This window comes from Palaemon carinicauda, chromosome 9 (genome assembly GCF_036898095.1).
Source record: "Palaemon carinicauda isolate YSFRI2023 chromosome 9, ASM3689809v2, whole genome shotgun sequence".
NCBI lineage: Eukaryota > Metazoa > Arthropoda > Malacostraca > Decapoda > Palaemonidae > Palaemon > Palaemon carinicauda.
The window spans coordinates 18,446,632-18,471,943 of record NC_090733.1 but is presented as its reverse complement, the minus strand read 5'-3'; the positions used below and the strand labels follow the sequence as shown (position 1 = coordinate 18,471,943).

The following is a 25,312-nucleotide window of genomic DNA, read 5'->3' as shown; positions in this document are numbered from 1 at the left end:
ATCGAGGTAGTTTTGAGCAAATTCAGTATTGGGAAACACAGGGGAAGAATGAGCAATAAAAGACATCAGTGGTGGGGACTCGAGGAGGACTTACTGGCTTATTTGTATCATCGTGAAGTTTAACTCCTTCACTACGAGGCAGCGGATCCATCCTTAGCAGTTGCATACGATATTTGTTACTTAATTTGATACCTTAAATTTGCATGTTCCCTTTTATTTTTCAAAAATTTGCTTTATTTTATATTTTATTTCACACTAAAAAAAATCCTTCGATTCATTATGAAATTATTACAGAATAAATTATCTGAATTATATTCATGTTATTATACTCTGAATAGTAAAGCACTGTGAATCTATGTGCAAAAAAAATTTACATTCACTGTGAAGTGATTATGTGATTGCCTAATAAATAGCTACCAAGAGATGACAACATCACAAGCAACTGAACACCAAGGAAACACAGAAGATCTCACTCAATCGAACATGTTTCTCTTGCTTGATCAAAATTCCATTCAACTAGTTTGTAAATGTCCCATAAAGAGCCATTTGCAAAGGAACAGACTCAATTCCAGTTAATTAAACTAACAACAGAGTACAACTAGAGTCCAGCAAATTTAGATATTCAATCACTTTCTAAAAGCATTCTCCACTTTTCAGAAGAACAAAACTTCGCAATTCCTTTATATAAGTTTTCATAATTGTTTTCCTGTTAAAAGCCTTATCCCAGAAACTGAATTTAGTGTGAATGCTACAATGTTTTTTTGAGATAACCTCTATCAGAAAATGCTTTGTTACAAAAATTGCACTTAAATGGAATCCCTTGTGTGAATTTTATGATGCGCTGTGAGGTTATTTCAAAGAAAATGCTCTGTCGCAGAAACTACACTTGAATGGCTTCTCTCCAGTGTGAATTAAATGTTTTGTGAGAGTACCTCTCTAAGAAAATGCTTTGTCACAGACACTGTATTTAAATGGCTTCTTCCCAGTATGAATTCTATGATGGGATGTAAGAATTTGTTTGTGAAAAAATGCTTTGTTAAAGAAATTACACTTGCATGGCTCCTCCCCAGTATGAATTTTATGATGCTCTGTAAGATTATTTTTCTGAGAAAAAACTTTGTCACAGACACTGCATTTATATGGCGTCTCCCCACTGTGAATCCTACGATGATATCTGAAAAGACTTCTCTGAGAAAATGCTTTATCATAGACACTGCATTTAAATGGTTTCTCCCCAGTAAAAATTCTATGATGCTCTGTGAAACTACTTTTGTACGAAAATGTTTTGTCACAAAAATTGCACTTAAATGGCTTCTCCCCACTCTGAATTTTATGATGATCTGTGAGATGACCTCTCTGAGAAAATCCTTTTTCACAGAAATTACACTTGAATGGCTTCTCCCCAGTGTGAATTCTTAAATGTATCACAAGACCAGTTTTGTTAAAAAACACTTTGCCACATTCACTACACTTGAATGATCTCCTCCTAGTGTGAGTTTCACAATGTTCATTAAGATCAATTTCGTTAGAAAATATTTTGCCACATTCTTTGCATCTGAACTGGCCTCGTGTGAATTAGCTTGTGAGTGTTGGGGGGTTTAAATTCTCCAATAAATTGTTTTTCATAAATCCGACCCACAAATGACTTCTCTTTCGTACCAACATCGGCGTGAGTTTTGGAATCTATTTCTTGGCAAAGAGGTTTTTCACAGCCACTGTTTTCGATCGGCTCCTCCTTATTCTGCAAACATTCTTTCCCTCTTCCTCTTCCCTTTCCTTTGTCCTCTTTCCTACTAGATTCTTACTGTACGCCACATTCCCCTTTCCCCCCTGTCTTTTCACTTTTCTCCTCCTCTTTATTGACTTCCCTTTTGCTGATTTGTAAATCCTCCCCACTCACTGATGCATCCGAGTGGAAAAAATATTTCATGTCACTTTCAGTTAACTCTAACATCTCTGGCTCTGTTTTGAATTCTGGCTCTGCTTTGAACTCTATTTCTGGCTCTGCTTTAAATTCCGGCTCTGCTTTGAATTCTATTTCTGGCTCTGCTTTGAATTCTATTTCTGGATCTATGATAAGAGAGTCATCATCCAAGACCCCTCTACTGACAACCAAATCATTATTTTCCAACTCGACTATAGTGTGAGACGGAATCTTCCATTTTGATTTTTATAGGAAATCCTAATGATTGAGAGTTTTCCATCCTCTAACTATCACTGAATGAAATCCTTTTCAATATTATCTCCAACGATGCCCAATAATGACGTTAACACTTCCTATTCTTTTATTCCCAGTCCTGTATATCTTCATTTTCTCAGTCCTCTATCTTTTGCATATATCTTCAGTAATTTACACAATCATGCTGCAAGATGTGAAAAATTATTTCCTTTGAGAAGAAAAGTCTGAAATAACAGAGAACAACTATCATTGGAAAAGGACAAGATGAAAATGTTGAAGTTTTCTTGAATAGAATGAAAGCTTTTTAACTAAAATAAAACTTTTTACAAATGATTTGCATTTTTCCTGACTATGCAAACCCAAGTTCTTTACTATAGAAGGAGGACAACAATGAAGGCTGGAATATGGCAGTTAACACTTTTAATAAAGTTAAAAAAATGGAAGATAATTATCCTGTGGGCAGCAGGAGGCAACTGGCCCCTTGTAGCAAACTATAACCTCAATTGGATTACAGCCAGGACTTATGTCATGGGTTGGTGATGGCGGCCAAGTTTGAGTGAAGAACTAAGGTTTGTATAGTTAAGATCCCAGTGGTTGTCCACTAGTGTTGGAAAGCACAGCCAAAAGGATTAGGGATCTAATACTTGTGAGCAATACACCGAAAGTTTCTGGTTGAGGGACGTCGTGATCAGGTCTTTGGTCGGCGTAACCTCACAAAGTCAAGATTTTGTTTGCTATTTGATGATTCAAAGACCACTCTGAGCCTACTATCTGAATTATCCAACTCAGATTGTCTAACAGGAATGCTTTTTTTGCTCAGGATGAAACGGGTCCCACGTAGACATTCATCAACAAGAGGAGTTAACACTTGCAACTCGCTAACGCTCAATGGTTGGGTGCGCGACAAAGTACATGATTCTCTCGCTAGGTTAGGCTCTTTGTGCCCATAAGTCAAGCTGGCGAGTAACGTGGAGTGTTATAACATTAGGAGGTGCAAAATTTTGAGGGTCTCCTGTGTCAGTACACACACCAAGGAAGGTGGGTTCTTCCCCCTGAAAGAAAGGAACCCAAGGCAGTGGTCCCAAAAGTCCAGGCCACACAAAATGTGACACGATGGCGAGGGGAAGAAACAGAACAGTTACTGTACCACCCTGTCATCTTGATCCAAAGAACAGGAAAGAGGCATTGACGAATTGACCACTCGTTTCCTAAACCCATGTCTCAGATCTAAAAGTAAATATCTCAAATCTAAATGCTTTCTCTATTGAGACCTGTGAATTTCATAATAAAAAAGTGTGAAGGGAACTAAAGTGTAAATAAACTACGAAAATTGTTATAAAATAATTTATTCAATTATAAAATGCATGTTAAAAAGATGTTAATTCAAAATGCCATGTATTTGTTATAGTAAAAGAATATTACAAAATATGCTTCAATTAATACAAATAAACATGAAAAAAAAACAGAAAAATTATCAAAAATTAATTAACAGTTTCACACACACTAAAAAATTCCATTTTCTATTAAGTCTAACTGATAAAAATATTTTAAGAAAAACTTTAAAGTTAGGTAACTTTTTTCCTTAGCTAACAAGAGATGAAACATCACTAAGGAAACACAAAAGATCTCATTCAGTCGAATATGTTTCTCTTGCTTGATCAAAATTCCATTCAACTTGTTTGTAAATGAATGTCCCATAAAGAATCATTTGCAAAGGAAAAGACTCAATTCCACTTAATAAAACTAACAAGAGAGAGTACAAACAAGTTTGGAAATTTAATCACTTTGTAATAGCATTCTCCTCTTTTCAAAGGGACACGAGTTCCCTAATTTCTTACAATCAATGTATGGCACAAATCTCCATATGCCTTTGCATAACTGTTTTCAATGTACATGCCATATTACAGACACTCCATTTAAAAGACTTCTCCTGCATTGTATCAATACCTTACTTGGTTTCAATTTATATTAGTGATGCAAAGGACCCAAACCTGGGGTCTACAGTTGCACCCCTATGCTCCACAACCCTTGTATCCCTAGTGTGAATTCTACAATGTTTTGTGAGATAACCTCTATCAGAAAATACTTTGTTACAGAAATTACACTTAAATGGCTTCTCCCCAGTATGAATTCTAAGATGGTTAGTAAGATATCTTTTCAGCAAAAATCCTTTGTCACAGAAACTGCACTTAAAGGGCTTCTCCCCATTGTGAGTTTTATGATGCACCGTAAGATATCTTTTCTGAGAAAATACTTTGTCACAGAAACTGCACTTAATTGGCTTCTCCCTGGTATGAATTCCAAGATGGTATGTAAGATACCTTTTCTGAGAAAATGCTTTGTCACAGAAACTGCATTTAAAGGGCTTCTCCCCACTATGAATTTTATAATGCTCTGCAAGATATCTTTTCAGCGAAAATGCTTTGTCACAGAAATTGCACTTAAATGGCTTCTCCCCATTATGAATTTTATAATGCTCTGTGAGATGATATATCTGAGAAAATGCTTTGTTACAGACATTGCACTTTATGTCTGATGCATCAGAGTCCAAAGAATATTTCTTGTCACTTTCGGGTGACTCAAATATTTCGGCCTCTGCTTTGAATTCTATGTCTGGCTCTGCTTTGAATTCTGGCTCTGCTTTAAATTCTATTTCTGGCTCTGCTTTGAATTCTGGCTCTGCTTTGAATTCTGGTTCTGCTTCGAATTCTGGCTCTGCTTTGAATTCCTTGTCTGGATCCATGAGAAGAGAGTCATTATCAAAGAGGCTTAAATTATCAACCAAATCATCATTTTCCAACTTGACTTCAGTGTGTAAAAATGAATCTTCCTTTTCAATTTTCATAGGATATTCTAATGATTCAGAGTTCTCCATCCTCTCTCTATTACTGGATGACACCCTCTTCAAGATTATCTCCAACAGTGTCCAATGATGAAGTTAACATGAAACTTCCTATTCTTTAGAGCAAAGTCTTAAAACATGAATCAACACAGACCCTTCTTCCTTTTTCCCACTCCTGTATCTTTCGCAAATATATTCAGCAGTTTACACAATCTTGTCACAAGGGTGGTTGATAATTTCCTTTGGTATGAAAAGTCTGAAATAACAGAGAACAACTATCATTGGAAGAGGGCAAGATGAATATGTTGCAGTTTACTAAACTAAAATAACAAAATTTTAAAATAATTTGTATCTTTTTTTATCCATACAAGCCCAAGTCCTTTATTTAGGGAGATTCACTGATTAGATGGTTGGAAGTCCCCTTGGAACCAAATCTGGAAGGTTCTGTAACTTACCCAGAAGTGTTCCAGTCCTGATCTGTGGAGAAGCGAAGAGAGGCCACTAGCGCCCCTTATCTGTTTCTAATATTATCTGTTTCTAACCTGAAAAGATTTTCTATTTGTGGGAGACAGCGAAAGATAAAAAAAGAGCAATAGCATTACAGTACGGCATACGAGCGTGTATGAAACATGTGTGGAACATGACTCATCCCTGAAAAAAATACCTACATGTGACATAGAGTGCCCTGCCCTAGAGAGATGACCTGTAGGAGGACCATCTTGCAGGAGATACGCAGGTTATACAAGATCAATGAGGACCCAGTTTTCTTTGCCATGAATGTTAATTACAAAAAGCCTTTGGTTTGCATAAGTAACGAGGAAAGGGCTTGTGTAAGGGGGTGTCAATAATGGCTTGCCAGTGTCAGTGTGAAGACATGTAATCCGGTGTTAAAATCTTTTGGTATGTGTTGCCTTACTGGGGCCTTGTACGTCTGGCGGCAAGATGTAAATTTTCCCACAATGTGAGAAGGTTGCGGACAGAAAACATTCAGCAGGAACAACCAAAGGGTTGACATACACCATTTCAGCTGCTCAGACATTGAGGGTGTCCTTAGGAATGGTCTTTCATCCCAGGAGGACCTGGGAAGTTGAGTAAGGGTTGGAGCCCTTGCAGCGGGACATCATTATCACTATCATTATTACTGGCTAAGCTTCAACCCTAGTTAAAAAAGCAGGGTGCTATAAGTCAAAGGACTCCAACAGGGAAAAATAGCCAAGTGAGGAAAGGAAATAAAGAAATAAATAAACTATATGACAAGTAATAAAAAATAAAATAAAATATTTCAAGAAAAGTAACCACATTAAAACAATAGAATATTTTAAGAACATTAACAGCATTAAAAACGGATTTTGAGCGAGGCAAAAAATCTATTTTTGGGTGAGATAGCCATGACATCCTGATGGAAGGTTCCTTTAAGTAGCTTATTAGGGTATATTTGACTACAGTGATATTCCCAGAGAATTTACCTTTAGATCTCCAGAATTCTAACTCCTGGCGCGAATATCCATAAAGTTTCCTTTAAGGATATCGCATAATATGAGGGGACGTATATCTTGATACGACACATATCAATCTTCACCCCGAATAGCATTTTCGCTTCGAGGGGGAAAGTGGCAAAAATAGAAGGGGAGCCATTATCACGGTACCCTTCCTCCGTTACTACCTTGAGTATCTAAATGGCGCCATCGTCGCCGCCATGTTTATTCCTTGTAGCGTTGAGCAAGGTGCTACAGATATAATAGTTTCGGGAGGGATCCTGCCAAGGCCTTTTCATAGAAAGGAGGGCAAGTCCATCAGAACGACATGGCTATCTCACCCAAAAGTAGTCGTCCTGATGGAAGGTTACCAGAGCATTATTAGAAAGTACTGTATCTGTGGATTTCCAAATGTGCCTTAACCTCAGGACAATATTTCCTTGGTCACTCAGACCATAGAGACATATGCCGTTACCGTTATACGTCATTACTTCTAATCATGAACGATGTTAGTGCTTCCTGCCCCCTGCAGGGAAGAGTCATACCAGACTTAGGAAAAATCTTGAGGTTTGCATATCCCATATGAACAAACCAAACAACAAAAGCATACAGGTCTCACTATATACAAAGCCCGTCAAAGTTTGTATTCCCAATACGAACAAAGGTTTACATAAGCCACCATAGCATCCAAGGCATACAGGGTTAGCTGTATGCAACATCACACAAGTTTGTATATGCGTAGGAACAAAGTATGCATAGGCAGAGATTCACATGTCAATATGCAGATTATTAGGGAATAAATAATGCTTACACGTCTTTATTTATTTAAATTTGGGGCGAAATAAGATGCAAATACCAATTAAATATTTATTGGTAATCAATAAATAGTAATTCAACATACATTATATAGTAATAATAAAATACTAGTGAATACAAAAAAAAAACATAAAATGCAAATGAGACCAGAAATGCTTGCTTCACCTGAGAGGGAACGATAACTAATGCCACCAAACTGATAATTTAATATATTTTCTAATATGCATTTCTGTGAATGACGGTCTTTTCACACTGTGTAAAGAACACATGGCACAAGTGTTATCTTTATGTTTCTTCACCTTTAATAACTGGAACAGTCCATAGTGTCACCCTGGTGACACTTCACTTTACGTGTTTCACTGTAAGGCGTCAACACGTACACCCTATACAAAACGGTCCCAATCAATTCACTGTTCCTCACAGCGCTAAGCAACAGGTTTTAGCACACTACCTGCTGCCACCACATACTTTTCAACTCCTGCTCTTTCTTCATGTAGTGTTTAAAGAACACTCTGGATGACTTCTATCCAGTATACGAGCGAAGACGCTCAAAATCCATGTATTGGAAGAAGTTCAATGACGAAGCAATTTTCCTAGGATCGTGATCTGCGGGTGTACTGTCAGGATCCGTTCTGCGAATGAAGTATGTGATCTTCGCCCTTAGTTGTTTTAGGGATAAGTTTGAGCTCGATGTCTCTCTTTTAATGAGCTGTCCTCCCCTGAAGTCTGAAGTTCTACGAAGATAGACCTTTAGACACTCCACTGGAAACAGCGAGACATCTTCCTTCAGAGGGCAGATTCTCCAGGGACCCCACCTTTAGGTAGGTAGCTCGTTCTTGGCGAGAAACGATGGGTCAGGAAAGAGATTAAGTTATTCCACTTCTGTGAACTGAATATGGCCCTCATCCTGAGAAAGGGCCACTATTTCACTAACTCTGGCCCCCGAGGCTAGAGCAAACAAGAATATAACTTTTTAAGTCAGGTCTTTCAGAGAGCAGTCCTCATTGTTCACTGTTGAGGCAAAGTGTAAGACCTTATCCAAGGACCATGAGATGAGCTTCGGAGGTGCTGCAGCCCTAAGTCTAGCACAGGCCTTAGGGATCTTGTTAAAGATTTCATTGGATAAGTCTACTTGGAAGGCGTAAAGCAGAGGTCTGGTCAGGGCTGATTTACACGTTATCGTGTTGGCTGCTAAACCTTGTCCATGAAGGTGATTAAAGAAGAATAAACAGAAATCTGTTGAGATCCCTTTTGGTCTTCTTGCTCTGACAAAAGCAACCCACTTCTTCCAAGACAACTCATATTGCCTTCTGGTAGATTTAGACTTATATTCTTAAAAGAAGTCTATACTGTCTCTTGAGATCCCAAACCTTTTCTTAACTGCCAAGAAAAGAAAATCATGAGATGAAGGTTTTGAGTTTTCAGTGATGAAGCGAAGACAGTCGACTTCTGTACTTGTCGAGTCAGAACTGGGTCTGGCAGAGGGATCAGCCTCAGGTGCAATTCCAATACTAGAGGGAACCAATTGCTCATCGGCCACTTGGGAGCCACTAGGGCTGCTGTTCCATGAAAGGATCTCAGCTTGTTGATGACTTTCATCAGCAGGTTGGTTGGAGGGAACAGGTAAATCCCGGTCCATTTGTTCCAGTTGAGGGACATGGCGTCTACCGCTTCCGCTAGAGGGTCTTCGTATGGGGCCACATAACGAGGTAGCTTCTTGTTGTCGCTCGTCGCGAAGAGGTCGATCTGCAATTCTGGGACTTGAAGTAAGATGAAGGAGAATGATCCTGCATCTAGGGACCATTCTGACTTTATCGGCGTGAGCCTGGATAGAGCGTCTGCCGTCACATTGTGGAACCCTTAAAGATGAACTGCTGATAAGTGCCATCTCTTCTTTTCCGCCAACCGGAAGATGGTCAACATCACTTGGTTGATTTGGGGTGATCTTGAGTCTTGACGATTCAAACATCTCACTATCACCTCGCTGTCCAGAATCAGTCTTATGTGGACTGAATGGCGAGGGAACAATTTCTTTAGAGTGAGAAAGACTGCCATGGCCTCCAAAATGTTGATGTGGAAGGTCTTGAATAGAGAGGACCAAGTCCCTTCGACTTTCCGTTGGTGAGAGTGACCACCCCATCCTTCCTTTGATGCATCCATGTGGATGATGACTGAAGGTAGAGGTGGTTACAGAGGCACCGACCTCTTCAGGTTCTTGGCCTTCGACCATGGCTTGAGAAGTGTTCGTAGTCGAGTTGGTATCGGTATTCTTAGATCTCTTCGAGTGTTTGATGCGTATCTTCTCCAGACTCTTGATGCATCCTTTAATTGTGCTCTTAGCACCAGGTCTGTCACTGATGCAAACTGGAGGGAGCTCAGCACTCTCTCCTGTTGGCGTCTTGATATCCTGTCGGATTTAGTAGTCTCTTGACAGATCCCGCTATCTCCCTCCACTTCTTTGGTGGAATGGAGAGGCGGTGTGACTGTAAGTTCCAATGTATTCCTAGCCATTGAAACTCCTGAGCTGGAGATAGTCGAGACTTTTTGACGTTGATCTTGAATCCCAGATGTTCCAGGAACTGGATCACTTTCTTGGATGCTTGCATGCATTCCATCTCGGATGCTGCCCACACCAGCCAGTCGTCCAGGTAGGCTACCACCTGGATACCTTCTAGGCATAATTGTTGAACGACTGCATCTGCAAGCTTTGTAAAGATCCTTGGGGCTATGTTTAGTCCGAAGGGCATAGCTCTGAAGATGTATTTCTTCTTCTGTAGCCTGAATCCTAGGGAGGAGGAGAGTTGGCAATTGATTGGAATATGCCAATGGGCATCTGCCATGTCTATGGAGACTGCATACGCCCGTTTTGGTAGCATAGTTTTCTATGAACTTGTTGAGTGGCGACAAGTCCTTCTTGGGAACACAAAACAGCCTTCCTTGAAATTTGATGGACTTTGCCCTCCTTATCACCCGTTTGCTTAAGAATTCTTGGGTATATTCTTCCAGGATGGGGGTGGAGTGTTGGAAGAATTGAGGAAATGATGGTGGAGCTGTCCTCCAGCTCCAGCCTAGTCCATTCTTGATCATGCTGTGGGCCCAGGGATCGAAGATCCAGCGATCCCGAAATGATTGGAGTCTTCCTCCTACCGGAAGCATCTCATTGCTTTGGTTGTCCGGAGGACTTGCCTCCTTGACCGCGCTCTCCCCTACCTCCTCTTCCTCTTGAGGGGCGTCTAGAGGAACCTCTATTTGTCCCTCTACCTTTAGGGCGAAAGGTAGTGGTCTGCCTCTCATAGGCGGGAGTAAAGGCTGGTGACTGGGTCACCATCTGCTGGGGTACCATCTGGTAGGTGGGTTGGGGTTGTGCCACCACCTGGGGCACTGCAGTCATCGGAAGTTGTTGCTGTTGTCTGGCAGGGCTAGAGGGCAACCTTGGCCTCTTTGTCTTTCTCTTCGGTTGGGGACCCTCATACGGGGAAGACTTCCTCTTAGCCGACATGCCCCACTTTTGGAGAAGATTCCTGTCCTCCGTGGCAGCCTTCTCGACTATTTCCTTGACCACTTCACTAGGGAAGAGGTCCTTTCCCCAGATATCGGAAGATATCAGCTTCCTGGGTTCATGCTTCACCGCAGCCGAAGCAAACACAAACTCCCTACATGCCCTCCTGGCCCTAACGAAGCCTTATAGGTCGTTGCCGAATGTGACTTGGCCACGACCATAAACATTTCTGGGGATCTATGATTACTCCCCATTGCCTCCAAGGTAATTTGGAGGGACAGAGATGCGGCAAGCCTTTCCTTTGTCTCTTGCTTTCTGCGCAAGAGAAAGTCAGACAACTTAGGGAGGTTTTCACTGAACTGGCGTCCAGCAATATCCGCCTCCAACTTCCCAACTGAGAAGGTAAGATGTATTTCCTTCCAGTCTTTGTCATCTGTAGGCAGAGCAAGGGATAAGGGTCTACACTCCTCGAGTGTAGGACATGGTTTCCCAGCTTCTACTGCCTTCATAACTGCCTTGAACCCTTTTTCTGCAAAGGGAAAAACCAGTGTAGCTGGAGCAAGAAAAGAATGGTGTTTCTTACTCAGGGCTGGCACTTTAGAATTAGTGAAGCCCCTGTCTTTCAGACTGCTAGCCATTAAAGCCTGAGCTTTTCCATGGTCAACAACTATGACCTCTTTCGGCTCTGTCTCCTCCTTAAACATAGGTTCCGCCTTCAGACAGACGAAGCTGTCTGGGTAAGACTAAAGGCTGGGCCAAAAGTCGACATCTTCAATGAGGAGGGCTCCCAGCTTCTTTGATATAAATATCTTCCTGTCTGTGATCGGCATGTACTCTGCATGCCTCCAAGGGTTTAGTTCAGAACATGAAGGGAGATCCTTCACGTTGAGTCTCTTGTGAGACCCGCGGGATGCTGCAAGATGGTGTATCTCCTTCCTCAATGCACTGAAGATTCTCCATCATTGATATGAGGCTAGCCAGGGTTTTTCCCATTTCATCAGATGGAGGAGCAGAAGATGTAAAGGGCACTGGTTCTGGGGCTAGAACCAACGAAACGGACAACGATTCGACTTCATCTTCTTCGGTCTCAGGAGCCAAGGTAGACTCCTCTTCCTGGCCCTCCGCAAGAAGGTCTTTCTCGGTGGCTTCTGACACCTCTGACATCCTCTCATCTAGATGGATGTCCTTCATCGCATTCGGGACATCCGTATCCACGGAAATCTGAACGCAAGGGATCTCAGGGTGAGGCTGTGGTATGACAGCATCCGCAGATGCCTTAGGGAACAGATGGGCCCGCATCCGTTCATTCGAAAGGTAAGGCCCCGTGGCGTTCTTCTGGAAGCCACGGACCAGTCTAAGCAGCTTACTCCGTGCTGCATACCTTGACTCCGTTGTCTTGGGGTCATCAAAGGCCTCAGTAACCAAGGCTTTGCATACATTACATACCTGGTGGTCCTAATACTTGAGAGTTCCCTTGGTGATGGAACAGAGGTAGTGGGCCAGGCACTCTTCGTGGCCGCAGAAGTCCTTGCTCCTGACATTGCAGAAGACTCGCAGGCCCTTGGGGTGCTCCTCCTGTAAAGAGAGGAAAACTAAATGAGTATATGGTAGTTCATCTCACTTGATAAACTATATAAATATTATTATTATTTTACATTTTTTGCATATAGCTTAGGATAGACAAGCTAGAAAAGAATTAGGAAAGACACATACATGTGTTTCTTGTTGTGACTCCCTCAAAATTAAAGCCTAGGGTTATCCTATTCAGGAGGCCCAATAGAAGAGTTCTACCCTGTAAGGATAGATAAGTGTAACTTAACACTGACTTCCCAAAGGTTTAATAATGAGGGTCATTTGTAACTGATCATCTATCAGTGTATGGAAAGAAATTTTCTTTCCTTATATAGTATGGTCTCAACAATAAACTGTGCATGGACACAGAGTATGTTGGAAGTTTAACTACTGTATACTTTATACCATAGTTTTCTGTTTGCTGTATGATCTATACTGCAAATATACTGGCTACTGTATAGTCATATACTGTAGTTCTAGCTGGCATGTTGCCGGCAAGGCTAGCACCTGGGGCACAGTTCACCCGGCGCATTGCCGGCTGGGATGGTGACAGACAGCCCGCCGGTAGCCGGCGGGTCGCCGTATCGGCGCACTAGTCCAGCCGGTATCTTGCCGGTCAGGGTAGTGGCCGGCAGACTGAACCCGGCCGGCCTTTGCCGGTCAAGTCAGTTGTGCCAGCGGCTCCCCGGCTGCTGCCGCACTAGTCCAGCCGGCGCCTTGCCGGCTAGGGTAGTGGCCAGCAGCATTAACCTGACCGGCAGCTACCGGTTAGGTTAGTACCCGGCGGCACTAGCCGATAGAGAGACAAAGCAAGGAGTGAAGGATGATGTAAGAGCTTTGTTTTACTGCCTTCCTCCAGAATGAGGGTTCAAATGGAAGGGGAAAAAATATTGTTCAGGGTTCCACTCATATACAAACCATTGCCGGTGTCTGCCGGCCACAAGTTTGTGAATGGCAGTCCAAGAGAGGACTGAAGAACACTCTACAGTAAAGGGATCCTCTGGCGGCACCCAGCCCAGCTGGCACAGCTCTCCCGGAGCCTTGCATCCATAAGGGAAAGCTGAGCGACTAGGCCACTACAAGCAGAAGCCCCAGCCGGCCCCAAAACCTGCCGACAAGGGGTGAGATTGTAGGACGACGGTCAAAGGGTTGCGATGGCTAGGCCATCACTAAATGACAGAGGGGGGAGGGAAAAGGGTCCTGTATGAGGTGTAGAAGGAGCCGGCAGGGTTGCCGGTCCTACCACACCCTTAAGAAACTCTGTTTCAGTATCAGCGCCATCCTAGGCAGCAGGAGAATATCTATTCTCCAGCCTAAGGAATGCTAATACAGTTAAGGGGCCGGCAGCAATCTTGCCGCCACCCTTAAAAAGAGAGAAACAGAGTTCCAGTGCCGACGCCATCCTAGGCAGCAGAAGAATGTCTATTCTTCAGCCTAGGGTCTGCGAGCATAGGACTAGTCCACTAGACCACAGGGAGAAGGTGACAATATCATATATCCCCTTCAGATGCGGTCTAGGGAGGTCTAGCCTCCTATGCCGGCAGCGTAGTCCGAGAGGGTAATGACTATTCACCCTGCCGGCCAGCTGTCGGCACAAGAATATACATTCTGAGGTTCTGACCGAAACCCAAAACCTGCTATCTGCGGCTAAGGGAAGGAACAGAAAACCCTAGCCTAGTCCTGCCTGAATGACAACTCGAGGCACGACTAACTAGGGTTGTAGCCTAGGGCTACACTCAGAGGGAAGGAGGGATTACCCTTAAATCTCTACTGGAAACGAATATCGCTTTATATAATAATTCTAGGAGATATCTATCTCAGCCTGAATTGATAAAACGATACACGAGAGTAACCAGGGAACATGTATGAAGGTGTACTAAAGCCACTAGGCTAGTAGCCTAGTGGCAGCGAGAATCGACTAACTTAATCACCGAAACTCTCTCGTATACTATCTCAGAAGAGGAAATATTATATGCAATCAATGTATCTCCCATGTATAAAATGCCTAAATAGCTTCATTTAAATTTAATAACACTAGGAATGTCTATTATATCATGCATGAAACTAAACTAAAACGCCTAGGCTAAGAAGCCTAGCGTAAGCAAGGTTCGGTTACCTAAATCACCGAAACTATTACGAATACAATCGGCATAATATAATTAACTCCTAGCAATGAAGACTAAATAGCTATCTTTATTCATGCTATTTATACCAGGAAAGTCGTTCTGGCTAACTAAATAACTCATGCGTTACGAACGACAGCGCCCATGATGCCTCCAGTTCAGGCAACAGCTCTTCCACTAAGTTTAACTTAATTTGACCTAATTTCACTGAGGTAAGAGCTAAAATTTATACAATGTAAAGATCAAATACTCAACTTTCCAGAGGCAGAAAAGGCTGGAGATTGCATGATAAATCCAAAAGTAACGAGAGAGCAACCGGGAAAATCACCGAGCGAGATCGCTACAGATAAAGGAATAAACATGGTGGCGATGATGGCGCCATCTAGATACTCAAGGTAGTAATGGAGGAAGGGTACCTTGATAATGGCTCCCCTTCGTTTTTTGCCACTTTCCCCCTCGAAGCAAAAACGCTATTCGGGGTGAAGATTGCTATGTGTCGTATCAAGATATACGTCCCCTGATATTAAGCAATATCCTTAAAGGAAACTTTAAGGATATTCACGCCAGGAGTTAGAATTCTGGAGACCTAAAGGTAAATTCTCTGGGAATATCACTGTAGTCAAATATACCCTAGGAAGCTACTTAAAGGAACCTTCCATCAGGACGACATGGCATTACCCCAAAAAGAGATCCTTCAAATATAAACTATAAAAAAGGGCTTATGTCGGCCAGCTCAACATAAAAACATTTGCTGCAACTTTGAAATTTTGAAGTTCTACCGATTCAACTGCTTGATTAGGTGGTTCATTCCGCAAATTAGTCATAGCTGGAATAAAACTTCTCGAATACAGTGTAGTATTGAACCTCATGATGGAGAAAGCCTGACAATTAGAGTTAACTGTATACCTAGTATTACAAACAGGGTGGTACTGTCCAGGAAGATCTGAAGGTAAAGGATAGTCAGAATTATGAAGAACCTTATTCAACATGCATTATGAACTAATCAAAATATGGTGCCAGAAATTAATATCAAGATCAGGAATAAGAATCTTAATAGACCGTAAGTTCCAGTCCAACAAATTAAGATGGGAATCAGCAGCTGAAGACCAGACAGGAGGACATTACTCCTTAAGGAGTAACCAGAGAACAAGCTTCGACTTTGTTCTCATATGGCGCTTGATGTCGACTTTCAATTTGAGCTAAATCTTGTTGAAGGGAAGCAGAGGGTGTCAGCCGGGGGTTCGTCTCGAAGTGTTGGTATTTAAAACTCTGCAGAGATTGATTGATTGATTGAAAGTTTTTTGGCATCCTGACATCTAAAGTCATTGATGCCCATAGCATTTATTATAGTATATAAAAAATAAAAGAGAATTCAATTAAAACCATAAAAGTTAAGAATTTATTATAATAGTTAAATAGTTTTCAGAAGACCTGTTTCTGAAATAAATCTAAAAATTCCGCTCGCATAGTAGGACACATCATGTCCAAGAATCTTGGCGAGGATAAACCTGCCATCCTCACCTCGAGCCTCAAACAGATCAACTCTGCAGAGAATTGCGTGTTTTGGAAAAATCGTGACAAATAAGGAATTGAGTGTTATTAGGTGCTATCAGGCAATATGATAGAAAGAAGGGACTAAGAATTCTTACTTCAAGTCTGTCCGTTTCTTTTAACTTGTGAGAACAAATAACGGGTTTTGAGCGAAGCGAAAAATCTATTTTTGGGTGAGGTAGCCATGTCGTCCTGATGGAAGTTCCTTCATATTAGCTTCCTAGGATATATTTAACTACAGTGATATATCCCAGAGAATTTTACTTAAGGTATCCAGAATTCTAACTCCTAAAGGTGAAAGCTAGGGATATTTCCCTAGCTTTCGCCTTTAGGGATATCGCATAGTATCAGAGGACGTATTCTTGACACGCCACGTAGCTATCTACTCCCCTGATAGCGTTTACGCTTCGAGAGGGGAAAGTTGCAAGAATTGTAGGAGAACTGTTATTGAGGCATCGCTCCTACTCCTACTACTGTTGAGCACCAGTATGACGTCACGTCCGGGCGCCATCTTGTCATTCTTTGTAGCGTTAGCGAGGTGCTACAGATACATGACAAATTCGTAGATAATTTGTATTTTTCCTAACTATACAAAACTTAGCTATTTACATGGGGTAATTACTTCGGCGTAGCTGAATGATGAGCCATAAAAGTTTTAACGACGGTTTACTACCCCGCCGCTAGTTAGTGGGGGGTAGGGAGGGGTAGCTAGCTAGCTCCCCCCCACACACACACTGGTGAATACGTCACTTTACTTAGAGGTAAGGCTTATCTTTGGGGACAGGGCTGGCGGGCACATATGTGTAAATAGCTAAGGTTTGTATAGTTAGGAAAAATACAAATTATCTACGAATATGACATTTGTTCCGTAACTGAAATACAAACCACCCTATTTACATGGGGTGATTTAACCCTTAGGAATGGTGGTAAGTACCCTACCATACTGGCTTTGGCTTGCCCGGGGACCCAAACCCGAGTGTGTAGGAACTTAAGAGGTAAGGGGTCCCTGCTCCTAACTGACAGCTGTGAAACTGTTGCGGCCTACGTAAGCTGTGTGTGAAGGTGAGAAGTGACTCATCCTAGGAAGTTGACCTGGAGTTCTTCAGATAGAAATCTAGGCTAGGATTCTCCCAATACCACGTCGTCAGGGTATGGGGACATGACAGTATTCCATCTTAATACTAGGAACACAAGGAAGCATGGCTTACCTGCAGAGGTTCCAGGTTAGCAGTGCAAGGAACCCAGGATGCTGCTTTCTCCAAGGGAGGAGAGGATGAAGAAAAGAATAAGGGCCAGGCAGATCTTTTCATTCATGCAGACTAAAACCGGGTAACAATACCTTCAACCTTCTGCTACTTGTCCAATAAGGAGCCTGAGGTTAGACCAGCTGTTGTGCAGCCACCACAGGGCCGATAGAAAACGTATCGAGCCTCCTGTGTGTCACGTCTTGCAGGTAGTGGGCCGTGAAGGTGGTCTGACGCTTCCAAACCCCAGCTTGAAGCACCTGCGTCACTGAACAGTTCTTGAAGGACAGGGACGTAGCCACGCCCCTGACATCATGCGCTCTAGGGCGACGTGACGGAGGAGGGTCAGGATTCAAGGCCAGATGTATTACCTTGCGAATCCAGGCCGAGATGGTACTTCTGGTGACCCTCCTCTTCGTCTCCCCGGTGCTCACGAACAAAGCTCGCACCTGGGGGCGAACTGCAGCTGCTCTTTCAAGATACAACCTCAGACTCCTGACTGGGCACAGTAGGAGATGGTCTGGGTCATCTGTTACAGAACGGACACTCGAAACGCGGAAGGAGTCGAACCTTGGGTCCGGCACTCCCGGGTTCTGAGTCTTGGCAACAAACTCAGGGACCAAGCTGAACGTTACCTCCCCCCATTCCCTTGAATGGGCCATGTCGTACGAGAGACCATGAAGCTCACTGACTCGCTTGGTCAAGGCCAAAGCTAGCAGGAACACCGTCTTCCAGGTATGGTGGCGATCAGAAGCTTGGCGTAATGGTTCGTAGAGAGGTCTCTTAAGAGACCTGAGAACTTGAACTACGTTCCACGGAGGAGGTCTCACTTCCGACTGAGGGCAGGTACGTTCCTAACTCCATATAAGAAGAGAAAGTTCCAGCGAGGAGGAAATGTGCAATCCTTTAAGCCTGAAGGCAAGACTTAAGGCTGAGCGAGAGCCTTTCACTGCCGAGACTGAAAGGCGCATTTCCTCCCGCAGATAAACGAGGAACTCCTCTATTGATGGTAAAGTGGCATCAAGGGGAGAGATACCCCTTCCACGACACCAACCACAGAAAACTCGCCACTTCACCTGGTAGACTCCTGGGGATAACTTGCGCAGGTGGCCAGACATCCTGTTAGCAACTTGTTGCGAAAATCCTCTCTCTGTGAGGAGATGCTGGATAGTCTCCTGGCGTGAAGTCGAAGTGAAGCGGAGTTATCAGGGTCATTGAGAGATTGACCGATGTTCTGGTCTTGTTGAGTACCCTCCTCATCAGACAGAACGGGGGAAAAGCGTACACATCGACGTTGTCCCACCGTTGTGGGAAGGCATCCTGCCAGAGAGTCTTGGGGTCCGGAACTGGGGAGCAGCACAGCGGGAGTTTGGTGTTCAGCGCCGTAGCGAACAGATCCACCGTCGGGGAACCCCACAAAGTCAGGACTTTGTTGGCTATCTGAGGATCCAAGGACCACTCGGTACTCACTATCTGCGTCGCTCTGCTCAGACTGTCGGCGAGCACATTCCTTTTGCCTGGAATGAAGCGAGCCGCTAGTGAAATCGAGAGGACTTCGGACCATCTCAGGATCTCTACTGCACGAAGGGATAGCTGTTCCGAAAAGGTACCTCCCTGCTTGTTGATAGAAGTCACCACCGTGGTGTTGTTGCTCATCACCACCACAGAGTGGCCCGCCAGGACTTGGTGGGACTTCTGAAGTGCCAGCAACATGGCCTTCATTTCTAGCAGGTTTCTGTGAAGGTACTTTTCTGATTCTGACCACAGGCCTGAGGTCCTGTGGCTCAGAACGTGGCGCCCCCACCCTTTGTTTGATGTGTCTGAGAACAGCATCAAAGATAGGGAAGGGTCGAGAAGATCCACTCCCTTTCGTAGATTCTCATCTGCCACCCACCAACTGAGGTCTGCCCGTTCCGCAGGTCCCATAGAGATCAAGGTGTCCGGGGAGTCGTGGCCTTGACTCCACCGGGACTTGAGTCGCCACTGGAGGGATCGCATCCTGAGGTGACTGTTGGGAACGAGACGGGTCAGGGAGGAGAGGTGGCCGAGGAGACGAAGCCACGATTGAGCTGGGAATTCTTCTCGATTGAGGAAAGGTCTCGCGACCTTCCTCAGCCTTGCTATCCTTTCGTCTGATGGGAAGGTTTTGTGGAGATTGGTGTCTATGACCATGCCTAGATATACCAGTTTCTGAGAGGGCTGCAGGGAGGACTTCTCAAGATTTACCATGATCCCTAGATCCTGGCAAACTTCAAGGAGTTTGTCTCGGTAGCGAAGAAGGGTTGCCTCCGAGTACGCTAGGATCAGCCAGTCGTCCAGATAACGAAGGAGACGGATGCCGATCCTGTGGGCCCACGAAGAGATGATGGTGAATACTCTGGTGAACACCTGAGGGGCTGTGGAGAGACCAATACACAACACCTTGAACTGGTAGATCTTGTTGTCTAGGCAGAATCTTAGGTACTTCCTTGAAGACGGATGGATTGGGATCTGGAAGTACGCGTCCTTCAGATCCAGTGTACACATGAAGTCTAGTGGTCTCACCGCAATTCTGAACGTGTCTGCCGTCTCCATGCTGAACGGAGTCTGCTTGACAAACCCGTTCAGGGTCGAGAGGTCGATGACTGGTCTCCAGCCTCCAGACTCCTTTCTCACAAGAAAAAGCCGACTGTAGAAGCCTGGGGACCCGTCTACAACCTCCTGGAGTGCGTTCTTCTTCAACATGTTCTGGACTTCCGCCCGAAGGGCCTGCCCTTTTGCCGATCCCACGACAAAAGAGCTCAACGACACTGGACTTGCTGTCAGGGGAGGTAGAGAGGCTGTGAACGGGACGCGATGACCTAGAGTGATCACAGAGACCGTCCAGGCATCCGCCCCGAGTTGCTGCCACCTTGCCGCGCAACTCTGTAGGCATCCCCCCACTGGTGGACATGCAGGGGGATTGCCAACCCTAGCGTTTCCGGCCTCAGCTGTTACCTCTAGGGTTTTTGCCTCCCCTGGAGGACTTCTTGCTCCTTCTGCTCTTGGCAGGAAAGGGCTTAGACACCTTGGGCTTCACTGTGGTCGTCTTCGTTGTGTCCTTAGCTGGACGGGGCTGCTGAACCACTGGAGGTTTGTAAGGCCTCGATGTCAAAGCCCTGTGGATGAGGGAGTCCAGGTTGGATTTCCTCCACCTCTCAGCAGTGAGCTCCACGTCCTTAGACTCAAACAGGCTCTTACCGAGGACGGAAGAGTGTCTGAGCCTGCTAGCCTCTGCAATGGGGACCTTATGATGGAACCTCTCGGCCACAGCGTCCCGACGCTTGAGGATCGTATTGGCCCACAAGCTCGAGACTTGGTGAGCCAGAAACTCAATGGTCCGTGTGCCTAAGAGTAGGAAAGTCTCCAGCGCTTTCCTGGTGCTTTCTTTGGAGAGGTCCTCGGACCGCACCAGGATGCCCAGAGACCCCAGCCAGATGTCGAGCCACGAAGTTGCCTGCATGGCACACTTGGTGACCTTCTCCTGGCTCAGGATCTCAGTGGCTGAGAAGGACACGTGCCGGCTGGAGAGTCTCTCATGAGGGACTCCCCCTGTGAGTTCTTCCACAGAGTGGTGTAACGGAAGACTCAGACAAGACTCCTCAAGGATCTCGAAGTACCTCCTCTGATGGACTCGAGGAGGAGGGAGGAGCTTATTACCGGCACTCAATCTGCTGGAGGAGGCAAGCTCAGAGAGCTGGCCCTCAACCTTGTCCCTGGCACTCTTCATCCCCTGAGACCAGGGCAAAGCTGCACTGGCTCTAGAGGGTTTCTGGGTGCCATAGACGCGGTCCAGGACCGTGTCCTTACCTTTGCGAGGTGGGACCTCAGGGTCTGGGATCCCATTGAGGTTCCTCATGAGGGTCAGGACTTGCCAGAAAGTGTGTTCTGATTCCTGGGGCTCTCCTCCCGAAGGACTGGCAGCGAAGTCTCTCGTCCCCAGTGGCTCTTCCTGGGGGGACATGTGGACATCCTCGACAGCTCTAGACGGTTCCTGCCTGATCCTCGCTGACGATTTGGGAATCGTCTTAGAGTCCTTAGGCTCCCTCCTGGGCGGGATACAGGACTTGAGCAGTGAAGGGGGCAAGCTCTTCTCCACCTCTGGACGAGACGACTTCTCGGGGAGAGGCAGAGCTTCCCCCATTGGTGCGAAGGGGGAATGGTCCGGCTCATCCGACTCTCCTGAAGAAGAGGATTCCTCCTCCGCAGGGGAGGGAGAGAAGGTCTGCGGGGGAGAAGGAGCCTTGTGCAAGGGTCTGTGAGGAGACAGTATAGGCCTCGGAGGAGTTCCCACGGGAGAGACTCCTCTCTTCCTCTTCAGGGGGGAGGAAGCTGCCGCTGGTTTGTGACCCGAGTCAGAGAGGGCAGGCTTGATCGCCTGCACAAGGGCCCTGACTAGGATGCCGAACCAGGGCTGCTGGCTGACAGTCATGCTGTCAGACACCCCCTCTGGAGGGAAGGGGATCGAGGGATCCCTAGGAGGAGTCGACAAACAAGGATTCACCTGTAGAGCTAAAAGGAAAGAATCCCTGGACTAGTCCGGGAAGCGCCCCTCCTCCGGCGAGCACGCTGGTCTGCGCTTGCGGGTAGGGGAACGAGACGAAGAACTGTCCGCCTGGCGGTGCTCGCGCTGGGGCTCGTGTGCCGGGCCCTGGCCAGGGTCACGCGTGAATGGCTCGCGTGATACCGGAATCTCGCGCACGGGCGCATCCGCGTAGGCAGGAGCGGGCGCGAGGGCGCGCAGGCGAGGATACAGGAGCGAGGGAGCAATGGCGCGCTGGCGATAGAGGCGGCCGAACGCGCGGGCGCGCAGCGACCTGATGCAGCCCTGAAGGGCGCGAGATAACGGGGGCGCCCAATCGCGTGTCCGGAAGAACCGGGCGAGGGCGAGTGAGTGCTGGAGCAGGGTCGCGAGCAGCCGGGATAGCTGTGGGCGTGCTGGCAGCGCCGGCGATCGTGCGTGTGCATGGCGCGCATAGCGCGCATCAGGATGCAGTCGCACCAGAGTGCGTTGCTGAGGCGGCTGCGCAGGGCGCGGTTGGATGAAGGCGCTCAGGTGTGCGCTGGAGTTTTAACTTGGTCGCCTTGAATACAGGAACAGGGCGTGTGGCAGGAACAGGGCGTGTAACCGGAGCATCGTGCGTGGTTGCATCATATGCAAGCTCTCGCGGTCTGGAGGGAGAGCCCAGAGGCGGCTGTGAGCACCCGTGCGCTAGCTTGGGAGCCTCCTGGGGGACGCGCTGGGATGTTGTAGCGCGTTGGCGTGTTGGTGCGCGCGTGAGCGGTGGAGCTGGAATCGCGCGTGAGCAGTGGAGCTGGAACCACGCGTGGGCGCGTATCGCCCATCTCCCCAGACGGGCGCGACGAGTCCGGAGGAGCCTGTGGGCGCGTATCGCCCATCTCCCCAGACGGGCGCGACGAGTCCGGAGGAGCCTGTGGGCGTCTGTGCACCAGCGGAGGAGCCTCCTGGACAGTGCGCGACGATGCAGGAACTGGTGGACGCTGGGGCGCTGGTGACGGCGTGAGCGCAGGTGGTCGCTGGGGCACCGGTGGACGCGCATGTGCAGGTGAGTGCAGGAGCGCCGTATCAGGAACTGCTGGTGGGGGCGTTAGCGCAGGTGGCCGCTCAGGCACCGGTGGGTACGTATGCGCAGGTGAGCGCTGGCGCGCTATATCAGGAACTGATGGAGGGCGCCGGGGCGCCGAAGGGTGTGGGCGTGCAGGGGGACCCTGGCGCGTGGCAGTAACGGTGGCGCAAACGCGTGAAGGTGAACGCCATGGCCCTAAGTCAGGAACAGCGGCAGGCACAGTAGCGTCAGCAGGAGAGTGCACAGGAGGAACCTGGCGCTTAAGGGCAAGAGGCGCGGTTTTGCGCTCAAGACCCTTTAGCCCCGAAGGGCCCAGAGACTGCGCAGTGGCAGTATCAGGTGGAGCGTCACACGCATCAGGAGCTCTAGATGTGGATGGTCTGGGAGACAGGTCACTATGTCCTGAAGGACGACCATCATCCGAAGGTAATCGCGAATGATCCCCGGAGAGGTCTAGGTTGGTAGCTGGCAGGCCTGGCGAACGGTGAGTCGTCTCCTCCGCAGAGGACTGTGGTGACGACGAGCCGAAGAGGTGCCTCTTAAGCCCCTTGTAAGGGGAAGGAAGGCCTCTAAGGCGAAGGGGAGGACGAGCCTTCCGCCTTATACGCCCACGAGGGGCCGTGGGATCAGCAAGCTCACCTTTGATGGGCCTCCGAAGAGGAGTCTCTGTAAGTGAACTCCCCGGATGGGGAGAATCACCGGCAGGAGAGACCGTGGGACTTAGATCCTCCCTCGAAGGATGTTCGGAGGGAGAATCTAAGCCGCCAGCTACCTCAGCCACAGGAACGGGGGTTTGGCTAGACACACGGGATGTCTCCGTCACAACAACGTCAACCACAGACAGAGAATCTATCTCCACTGGAGATGGCGATTGTTAGACGGCAGCACCCAGTTTGATCATGTCAAACAGGACTTCCTTGGAGGGCGAACCCTGCAGCCCCAAGGAAGCCCAAAGCTGCAACAAATCCTTATTAGACATAAAATCCACCTCCGAGGGAGGAGGGGCAGCTGCCTCGCTATGGGAGGCAACTACCGGGATCGGTCAACAGCACAGCGGTCTACGCTACCACTCGCCAGCCTCTCGGAAGAGACCGCTCGAGGGGGAGCTTCAGAGGAGGAAAGGGCAACAGAAGAAGTAGTCCAGGAATTTTCTCTCTTCAGAGAAGCCTCTGAAAAAGAAAGATCCCTTTTGGCCTTCTTACGGCGCTGGGCAAACCTCTCCCACTGGGAGGTAGACCACTCCCTACATTCAATACATACATTACCACTATCACACCGTTGGCCCCTACAGTGAGGACACAAGGTGTGGGGATGAGTGTCAACAGCCGACATAAAGGTCCCATAAGGGCGTCATGGAAGTCCAGGGCAAGTACGCATACTGTATCGGTAGAGGCCAACTTCAATCACACTGCGAAAGAGAAAAAGCAAAAAACAGATTAATTATGGCAGTCAAAGCGAGGGAGAGCACAGACAGGTCTGTTCTCTTCCCGAGCCAAAAGTAAAGTGAAGTATTCACCGGTGTGTGTGAGGGGGGGGGGGGGTAGCTAGCTACCCCTCCCTACCCCCCGCTAACTAGCAGCGGGTAGTAAACCCTCGTTAAAACTTTTATGGCTCGTCATTCAGCTACGCCGAAGTAATTACCCCATGTAAATAGCGTGGTTTGTATTTCAGTTACGGAACAAAGTACTTTTGGGAGGGATTCATTCAGCCTTTGTAAAAGGAGGGTGGGTCCATCTGGACGATATGACTAACTCACCCAAAAATAGATTTTTCGCTTCGCTCAAAATCCGTTTTTTTGGCTCAGGCCATGTCGCCCAAGTGGAAGTTTACCAGAGCATTAATGTGTCTGTGGATTTCCCATTAGTGCCAATAACCACAAGATAAATTTTCCTTGGTCCTCTAGACCCAGAGACACATGTTGTTACCATCATACACCACTTCAACTGATCATGGACTATGTTAATGCTTCCTGTCCCCAACAGGGAAAAGTCATGGTAGTCTCTAGGAAAAAACTCGAGGATTGTAAGTTCATATGAACAATCTAGCAAATAAACTGGTATATTGGTCTCATCATATACGTGTAAAACATAGTTTGTATTCTGAAAGGAACAAAGTATGTATTGACTACTGACACCTCCCCCGGTCTACTTGGTGTATTGTAAACAAGGTAGACAGATTTTCATTTATGTAGGAAAATTGTTGTATGTCAGTAATACAATCAGATATATGAAATCGGTCATAACCATGGACTGATACCTGATACAAAAACACATAATTGTGAGGTTTGTTCACTCTAGAACAGATATTGTATTTGTTCAGAATATATTTTCAATATAAGAGGATAATGAATTGCTCTGGAACCTTTATTTATTTAGAATTTTTGGGGAGAAAGGAGACGCAAAATT

General features: G+C 46.3%; 2 protein-coding genes across 2 annotated transcripts in view; both read right to left on the bottom strand.

Moving 5' to 3' along the window:
- Positions 1-936: 936 nt before the first annotated feature.
- Positions 937-4,074, bottom strand: LOC137646291 (zinc finger protein OZF-like). Its single transcript, XM_068379402.1, has 3 exons — positions 4,018-4,074; positions 1,806-2,155; positions 937-1,486 (listed from the first exon to the last, which is right to left on the bottom strand). Exons 1-3 carry the CDS (start codon positions 4,072-4,074, stop codon positions 937-939), a joined length of 957 nt encoding a protein of 318 aa, XP_068235503.1.
- The window catches only part of LOC137646763 (zinc finger protein 83-like), a 209,219-nt gene continuing 187,434 nt past the window's right edge, over positions 3,528-25,312 (bottom strand). The window contains exon 2 of the mRNA XM_068379860.1: positions 3,528-5,277. Coding sequence (XP_068235961.1) covers positions 4,143-5,054 — 912 coding nt within the window. The 5' untranslated portion in view covers positions 5,055-5,277 and the 3' untranslated portion in view covers positions 3,528-4,142. The remainder of the gene's footprint in view (positions 5,278-25,312) is intronic.

What these genes read in the sequence shown, in the direction of transcription:
- LOC137646291 (XM_068379402.1), bottom strand. Translation starts at nt 4,074, where the DNA reads ATGTACATTGAAAACAGTTATGCAAAGGCATATGGAGATTTGTGCCAT. An exon ending in ATTTGTGCCATACATTGATT is followed by an intron (nt 2,156 to 4,017) that starts GTAAGAAATTAG and finishes TCAAAATGGAAG; the next exon opens with ATTCCGTCTCACACTATAGT. An exon ending in AAAGGGGAATGTGGCGTACA is followed by an intron (nt 1,487 to 1,805) that starts GTAAGAATCTAG and finishes AACTCACACTAG; the next exon opens with GAGGAGATCATTCAAGTGTA.